The sequence below is a fragment of the Oryzias latipes genome, chromosome 10, assembly GCF_053564925.1.
Source record: "Oryzias latipes strain Hd-rR chromosome 10, Olatipes_Hd-rR_3.1".
NCBI classification, from domain to species: Eukaryota; Metazoa; Chordata; class Actinopteri; order Beloniformes; family Adrianichthyidae; genus Oryzias; species Oryzias latipes.
Window position 1 is genome coordinate 19,156,865 of NC_136246.1, and position 8,791 is coordinate 19,165,655.

Genomic DNA, 8,791 nt, shown 5'->3' on the forward strand with positions numbered 1-8,791 from the left:
ACACCCAAAAGTCCCACTTTGTGTGTCACGTCCACTAAAATGCACCCAAATCATCTGAATAATTTTATTACGAATTTCTAGATGTAAAATGTTAAATTATTCATTTTATTTTATTTTATTAGTGTTTGAAAAAAACGGGGGCAATACCATCGACATAAATAAAGTACGTAAAACGTAAAAAACAGTAAGAGGGAGGAAAATGCCCCCATTCATTTGGCTCAAATAAATGTTTATATTTAAGAAATGTTATTTTTAACCTAAGATAAACATTCAACTCAATAGAAAGAACACTGTTTTTAAATCTAAACACATTTTAATATCACAACAAAAAATGATACCTGAAGGATAAACTACTGAGGAAATTTAAATAAATCCAAAATTTAGAAAGAAAAAAAGATCGCTAAAACAAAAACAGCGATCACCTTGGCGAGTGCGGTTTGACCCTCCGAGGCTGCCATTCTACGTCAGCTGTGACGTATTTCCTGCCAGACTTCGTCCACCCCGTCGTCGCAAAGCTATCGACGGAAGAAATTTGACCCCAAAAAGGTTTTTAACCAAAGCTGAAATGTTTAAACTTGAAGGACTCGGTCCGAAAATGGACCCAGAGGAGATGAAAAAGAAAATGCGAGAAGACGTCATTTCCTCTGTACGGAACTTTCTTCTTTACGTCGCTCTGCTCAGAGCCGGTAAGCGTCCGCAGGTCACAATCTGTACTGACTTCTACACGTGTTTCCTCCTTTATTTGTTGTCATAGCATCGTTCTATCTCCGTGATCGATTATTAGTCTGTTCACACTGGAAGCACAAGCTGATTTTAAACACTAAAACAAAACAGGGATAAAACAGTTAAGTTCTCCTCTTGAGTGATTTGTTGATTTCTTATGTTAAATTAGAAAATTATGCATTCAAATTTGATTAAAATTAGTCTAATTTTCTATTAAAGGTGATATTTTTTAAATGCACATTTGCTTTTATGAATCGTAATTATTGAAAATAAAGATTAGCCTAGTTTATCATTAAAATAATAACGGTTCAATGTCAAGCTGTTTAAGATTTTATAATTAAAAAAAGTTCTGTTGTAATTGCAGAGATTTTAGGAAGACCTGTTTGTAAAAATTAAATGCTAAAAAACAATAAATTCACTCCACAAACTCAGCCAGAGTTCAAGTTTTTTATCCAAACTCTATTGCCATGTTGTGCAACATCTCAACATCTTTATGTGTTTTTTTTTCTGTCTGCAGCCCCATATGTGCTAAAGAAGCTGGACAGCATATGAGAAGAGGCCGAAGTCCAGCTGGATTTACCACCATCAATCAAGAGATTCCAGCATCAGAGACGGCGAGGACCTGCAGCAGATGTGGGCCATTGAAGCATCTCTTGTTCTTCCATCACTGCTTCAAAGATCTTTTTTTTTTTTTTAGTTTTGTTAAATGTTTTAAATGTCTGTCAGCCTTTATATTTAACACTTACTGTTTGTTAAGTGGAGAGTTCTGTTCAAAGAAATGTCTTTTAGTTGTACCGCTCAATAAATGGAAACAATGGTAATTTATTTGAGCATCTTTTTTATTTTCTTTATTTGTTTTTTTTTTATTCTTTTGTTTTTGTTATTTCGTTTTGCGATAGTGTAAGCAGGCGTAATTTAACAAGCATTTTAAATTCCTTGTTTTTCTCAGTTGTTTAATTTTAGAGCCAGAAGTTTCTTATTCCAGGTGTTTCTGGCTTTAAAAAGCTTCCCTAAAACAATTTTATTAGACCACTATGTTGTCATTCAATTATTAGATTTTTTATTATTTAAAGGTGTGGACGAAATAAAATATTTTGTTTTTCTCTATATGGATAGACATGCCTTTGTCATTGTTTACTTGTACAATGAGATTGAAAGCAGTCACAATATCAAGAAAAGACAGTATGTACACAATTTAAAAATGTCAGTTATGTGCTTACAGTGATTAAACAAAACTGTATATTGCAGATAAAGAAAAAGAAAAATTAAAGCCGTTTAACAAGGAGGTTAAAAAAGTATTGAAGTTTAAAAGAACAAATATGTTAATATAAACATATACAGTACATAGGTATGTGCCAGCACAGGGTGTTAATCCAGGAGTTTACGAGGGTTGTTGCCAGAAAGTTGTTCCCCTCTTCGGCACATCCCATAAGGGGTCGCCACAGCGAAACAACTTTGGGGGAAAAAAAGGGCTGTGTCTGCATTTAAATGAAGAAGCAAAAGCCTGCAGAGGAGTTAGAATTAAGACAATACAATATATGTTTCTATTCAATTTCAAACAAGAGAATTTTTAAAAACAGGTTTTTCTTTATCTTTGCATTAGTTGAGCTTTACCAAAGAATTGTGTATTATTTTTATTTCTAGCTTTTCTTTCCCCCTCCAGCTGGTCTTATAACAAAAAGAATCACCAAATTAATTGTTCTATATTCAGTAAGTAATTGCCAAGTAATTACTGTTATAGCCACTAGGGGGCAGTGTTGTTTAACCAAAGCGTCGATTAGGCAGCGGCATCCGTAACAATGGATGCTGCATCGCTCGGTTGTTTGAACCATCTGGCTTTATAATTACGATAGATCGGTTTTTAATGTATACTATAGTTTAGGCTTCCCTATCCGCTGCGTGGACTCATGTTTTACTTTTTGGAGACTATTCTCGCGTCTCCTCCGCATCCCTCGGTGCTTTTCTGCCCGCCCATTTTCCACAGCATCTCCAGGGCAGCCATCGCAGACGATGCTACTCTGAGCCGTGATCTACGTTTCAGCTGATGCATTGTAGGACTTGTAGGACTGTTTACCTCCTTCATATATTTTTTTCCACAGTAAAGTGGTGACTGTCCAAGAACTGACACTGCAGCAGCAGAGATGGACTTCCCAGGTCATTTCCAGCATATTTTCAGTCAGCTCAACCACCAGCGCCTCCACGCTCAGCTCTGTGACTGTATTGTGGTGGTCGGAGATCAGACCTTTCGAGCTCACCGCTCTATCCTGGCTGCCTGCAGCTCTCACTTCAGGGCTCTCATCAGTTCCTGTGACAGTGCCGACGGAGGATCAGAAGCAGACACATCTGCTGGAAACAGAGATCCCTGTGTGATGGCGCTGGACCCAGAGGTTGTGACCCCCGAGGCCTTTTCAATCCTCCTGGACATGATTTACACCTCAACTCTTTCTCTAGAAGCCTCCAGCGCCATGGATGTTTTGCTGGCCGCGTCACACTTGCATCTCAACACTGTGGTCAAAGCCTGCAAGCTCCACCTTTCCAGGAAAAACTTCCCAACATCAGCACCGAAGGGTTGGAGGTCGGTGAAGAAGCAGTGCCAGTGTCCGTGTTCGCAAGCAGCAGCCGGCTCCCAGCAGCTGATCATATTAGACCTGGATGATGAAGAAGAGGGAGAGGAGGTGAGTCAGTCAGGCGGAGACAAAGAGAGCTGTGGGAGCAGAGAGCAGAGTCTGGAAACGTCTTTGAGACAGAAGAGAAAATCAGAGGACAGGCCCAACGACAGGAAGAGATTCCATCGACTGCCTGGAGCAAACTATAAGGAGCGTTCGCCTACTGTGACCAGGAGCACTGAGGAAAAAAGAGGAGAGGAGACATCATCCCAAGATAGCCCCCCAAAAAGCAACGGAATCTGGGGAAACCAAGGTTTCGATGAAGACGAGGAGAAATATGAAGCAATGAAAGGAGAGTCGGAGGAGGTCCAGCTGCCAACACAGTCAGACAGCACCACAGGAGGCACATTGTGGGGGAATAGTGAGGATATGGATGGAAACCCAGTGGTCAAAGTAAAGGTGGGAAAAGAGGAGGAGGAGGAGGAGCTCAAAATGCAAATACTGGAGGTGAAGAAGGAAAACGTGAGCGCGTACTCCTCTGATCCAGAAACGTTGCCAAACAATTCCCTTCCATCCCCCCTGCATGACTGCACAAATCATACGGATGTGCATCTAAATGATGAGAAAGTGTCAATGTGTGGACATGCAGGAGGGGATTTACCATCCCTGCACACCGATGGTCAGACAGATGCACAAAGGCAGGTGGGGGATTTGGGTGAAGTCTCAGTGGATGGAGAAGGTCTGGATAGCCTCTCTGAGCTTGCTTTTTCCTGCTTCCTCAATCCCAGCAGTGAGATGGACTCTCTGGAGGAGGAGGAGGATAGTCTAGCCAGCCTCACAGCGGTCGCAACTGCGGCTGCAGCTGCCAGTGATGCTCCGACGGCAGATGAGCAGGAAGAGAAGTTGGAGGAAACAGGCGAGCCCTCAACCCAGCCCTCCGATTCTTCATCTCTGGTTTTTCCAGTCACAAACGTTCCCTTGCAGCAGTTTCTGCAGCCGACTCAAAACACAGGGTTTAGTGACACGATCATCCTCCAACCCACCCAGAACTCATTCACGGGGTTCTTGAGTGGGATCGGATCAGGCCTCAGCCTGGAGAACGCTGTCGTTCAACCTGCAAGATCCGGAAAGAGCTCTGGCACAACGTTTCGCCGCATCGCTCCCAAAGTTCCTCCAGGGTCAGAGTCGGTCACCGAGCCAGCCGGGGAGGCGGCAGATCGGCCCACCCTGACCAAAGCTTCAGAGGACGTTCTGTCCAAGTGTAAAAAAGCTGCTGCCGAGGACCATGTGTTGCTGGTGGAGGGGGAGAAGAAATACGCCTGCAAAATCTGCTGCAAGACCTTCATGAACTTGACCGACTGCAAGAAGCACATTCGCGTCCACACGGGGGAAAAGCCGTATCCTTGTCAGAAATGTGGCAAGCGCTTCAGCCAGTCCTCCCACCTCTATAAGCACTCGAAGAACACCTGCTTAAACTGGAAAGAGGGGCCGTCTTTCGCAGACACGCTGCTCTGAGCAGGAACTGTTGTCATTTTCACGTCCATTTCAGTAAAGATTATTATTTATTATTTATTTTAGAACAAAACAATGAAATGTAGCACTTTTACAACTATTGAATGGATTTCTGCACTGGTACTGTTCATATGCTAGCAATAAATGTTGTATTTTGTAGACTTTTTTGCATTTATTTAAAAAAAACTATCTAGAAATTAAATTTTAACACAAAGTCGAGTAAACAAAAAGTACTAATAATGCTAAAATAGCAGTGTGCGATAAAGAAAAAGTGTGAATTTAGAAATGTACTAAAAATTGCTACTAAAATAATTGAAACGTTACAAATTTGATGATCAATGCCCCATTCAAAAGTTCTAAAAAGATACATTTAAATAAGTAACTTTAAAAAATACTCCTAAGAAGAATCTTACTTCAACCCACTTTTCTAACCTAAATTTGGGATAAATATTAACATTATTTATCTTCATAATTGATTTTTTGTTTTTATCTCGTTTTATGCCATAAGGATGGAGTAACTATTACCAGAAAGTCCTAAACATGTTTTTGTTATCTAATAATCAAAGAATACAATAATTTTTCTTTATGTTGTTCTTTCTGGCTTACAAATAGTTGAGCAAAACTCAAACAGTATTTTTTAATCATTTTATTTTATTACTTTTTTTTCTAGTTTTCACTTGAGTAATGTTACTTTGAAGTACAGTAATGATAAAAATGGTAGCAATGAGCCAAACAGTAGAAAAGAGAATAATCACTTCATCTGGTTTGATATTAATCTGGTTTAGAGGAAATCTGTTAACATTTAAGAAATTAAAAAAAAACATTATTTCTTGCTAAAGTACTGGTTAGCTACTCTTCTTTATCTGAACCAATTTCAAAAACATGAAATAACTAAATAAAATCGTGTTTTGCTCAAGTTGAACTCATTCCTAAGTGAATTGTTGCACAAAACATTTAATCTAACACACATAAAAGAACATCTGCAGCACTAATATTGTCGTACTTCCATATTCAAACTGCTCTGCAGGGGACATTTGGCACTATGGCTTCATTGTTTTTATTCTATAGGGTCAGTTCACTGGGCATGTCTGACCCCTGCAAACCTCCCAACAGGTTTTGAGCCGCCAACGCTGACATGACGCCTCTGGTGGAGTAGGTGGCACTTCCTATGTGTGGTAAAACCACTGGAACGGAGAAGGGAAAAAAACACGATTTAAAGTTTTACAAGTAAGCTGGCTCAAAAACGTGCTTTGACTCCTTCACTCACCACAGTTTTTTAATGTTAGAAGTGGGTGGTTTGTTGGAAGAGGCTCGGGTGTTGTTACGTCCAGTCCAGCTGCGGCAATCTGACCGCTGCTCAAAGCGTCGTACAGATCCTCCTGGTTTACTACAGCTCCCCTACAACAATACAACACATGTGCAAAAATAACAAACGCCGTAAAAGGAATTTCAAGTAAAAATCCTTATCTAGTCTTTTAAATCCATGTTTTCCTACCTGCTGGAGTTGATGAAGATTGCGTTTTTTTTCATCTTGCTAAAGAAGGCCTTGTCACACAGGCCCTGGGTTTCTGGTGTAAGCGAGCAGGAAACAACTATAAAGTCACTTTCAGATGTAAGTGTGTCCAGTGGAACTGTGAAACGCAGAGGAAACTGAATTAGAATTCCAGGAAACAGAGATACCAGATAATCAAACCAGGGAATAAAAAAAGTTTTCTCTAACACTCTCTAACACAAAGAATTCATCTTCATCAGCCACTCTTGCATTACCCCATGTAAGTGTCTTGCTCCTTATTTGTCTTACCAAACTCTCCATTCACCTCTGCAGCGTAGCTTTTGGCTGTTCTCCCAGAGTACAGCAGCCTCTTCACCCCAAAGGGCAGAAGCCTTTGAGCTATGGCCATTCCTGCCCTCAGACACAAACAAGCCAGGCTTTAGACTATAAAGAATGGAAACATCTTACTACTGAACAAATATTTGCCTACATGACTCATATTAAGCTCTAGGATAATGAACTAGTGCTGTTAAGAGTAAACAAAGCAACAAGAGTTAGCTCAACCAATGCGTCCGAGTCCAATGATCCCCACTGTGCTGCCAGACAGACCATAACCGCACAACCAGAGAGGCTTCCATGAGCTCCAGCCACCACTGCAAAGAGGAAAATTACAGTGTTTCCGCTGTAGATAAACCATGCTGGGTTTGTTGCATTTGGGGTTCAAAAGTATGAGAAATACAAATTTAAAAACACATATTGCTATTAACGAGTACTTCAACCAGACTGACCTTTTAACCTCTTCCACACCTTCCGGTAATCTGCGAGATGTGGCCAACAGCAGAGCAACGGTCAGCTCAGCAGTGGCGTCCGTCAGGACATCCGGAGTGTATCCGACACGTATGCCTCTGAAACAGGCAAAGAATAATGATGAGACGACAATCACATCACCTTAATATTTTCAGCTTTTGGTGGACTAGCTCACCGTTTTTTGATCTCACTAAGGACCAAGTGGTCAAATCCCACAGACATGGTGCTGATTACTTTCAAGTTTGGCCCTAAAGAGATAAAAAAAAAAAAGACATTCAGACCTAAAAGGTTGAGTAGACTATCCTTTCTCTAATATGTTTTATTATAAATCACATAAAACTATGAGATTATAAACAAAATAATTTGTGTTTATTAGTAATAACCTCAGACACAGAATAGAAAGTTACATTTTTGAATTAAGAAGAATTAAGAAGAATTAGATAATTGAATGTTCGTTTGTTGCCTCAAGATCAATTCAAGGAAAAGTTTCTTGTTTTGCAAAGAATAAATCTAATTTTCACAGGGTTTTTAGACACAGACACAACTATTAGCATAAATTATTCATGGAATCATTAAAAACAAAAGTTAGTTTTATGCTTCAGAACATTTTTTTTAAAAAGCTGCACCACATAGGATAAGGAAAAGATTTTGATGGTAATGACACGATATGAGGTTTTTCTTTTTACTGTAGTCACTGTCTATAAGTTATTATTGTCACTTAATTAGATAAGAGGTGATGAGTACCTGCAGCATCCAAAACCTCCTGGTCGATCTTGTCTGACAGCAAACACAGAAGACCGTGAGCTCCTTGAACTCCTTTGAGGAGCTCTGATCGCGGTACTGGTTCATCTGAGTCCCACTGAGACACTTCACATCTGTTTCCATGGAAACAAACACATATCAATATGTCAAAACTGTACCTTTTCGTAATAAGATGACTTTGTTGGTGACTTGTTGTCACCATTGAAAGTTATTTGTTAACGTTTACACCTGTAACTCTCTAACTAGAGACTATTTTATTGCTTCAATGGAGAACTGCAAAGAACACAGAGTAGGAAACACTACTATAAACCTGCCTGGAGGGCTTATTTGGCCAAGGCTGAAAAAGGAAAGTCGTACCCTTCTGCTGCTGCCAGGATTTTCATCCCCTCTTGTGGGATTCGTCTGGTTATGAACACCTTCATGAGTTTAGCCGCTGCTTTCATCCCACTAACGCGCCCCGTGCTGGTGGTAGAGTCCTTTTTGAACTGAGCACAAAGGTCAGACTGCAATTTGAACCATTAAATTATAAACTACAATTCGCACAAACCGGAAGTGTTCAATGTCCGTTTTACTGCGCGTGCGTTGGATTTTCTTTTTCCCTTTTTTTTCTCAAAAACTTTATTGTAACTGCCAGGCACAACACAGAATGAAAATAAAATAAAGTGTCGCGGGTAGGAATGAATAAATAAAAATACAGAATCGGTATGTAAAACTATATTTGACAAAGCATTACAGATTTAATATTTTAAACAGTTTTATGTTGGGTCCACATTTCAAGACATTTTACAGCTATTTGTTTGTTTGAAGAAAAAAAAATCATCAGAAAACTGTTGTTTGTTTGTTTTTTGTTTTGTTTGAGTTTTAGATAATGTTCATTTATAAACGTAAA

At 39.8% G+C, this 8,791-nt stretch overlaps 3 protein-coding genes across 3 annotated transcripts; 2 read left to right on the forward strand and 1 right to left on the reverse strand.

The window, feature by feature from the left end:
* The first annotated feature begins 444 nt into the window (after positions 1-444).
* Positions 445-1,548, forward strand: tomm5 (translocase of outer mitochondrial membrane 5 homolog (yeast)). The gene is made up of 2 exons (XM_023959194.2): positions 445-686; positions 1,241-1,548. Exons 1-2 carry the CDS (start codon positions 566-568, stop codon positions 1,273-1,275), a joined length of 156 nt encoding a protein of 51 aa, XP_023814962.1. The 5' UTR covers positions 445-565; the 3' UTR covers positions 1,276-1,548.
* A 1,316-nt stretch (positions 1,549-2,864) lies between these two features.
* On the forward strand, positions 2,865-4,844 carry LOC105354952 (zinc finger and BTB domain-containing protein 5). The gene has a single exon (XM_011480426.1). The coding sequence runs from the start codon at positions 2,865-2,867 to the stop codon at positions 4,842-4,844; it is 1,980 nt and encodes a 659-aa protein (XP_011478728.1).
* Positions 4,845-5,472: 628 nt separating this feature from the next.
* On the reverse strand, positions 5,473-8,480 carry grhpra (glyoxylate reductase/hydroxypyruvate reductase a). The gene is made up of 9 exons (XM_023959193.2): positions 8,260-8,480; positions 7,885-8,015; positions 7,316-7,388; positions 7,122-7,238; positions 6,898-6,986; positions 6,643-6,744; positions 6,337-6,472; positions 6,109-6,239; positions 5,473-6,025 (listed from the first exon to the last, which is right to left on the reverse strand). The coding sequence occupies exons 1-9, from the start codon at positions 8,343-8,345 to the stop codon at positions 5,904-5,906; spliced, it is 987 nt and encodes a 328-aa protein (XP_023814961.1). The 5' UTR covers positions 8,346-8,480; the 3' UTR covers positions 5,473-5,903.
* Positions 8,481-8,791: the final 311 nt, after the last annotated feature.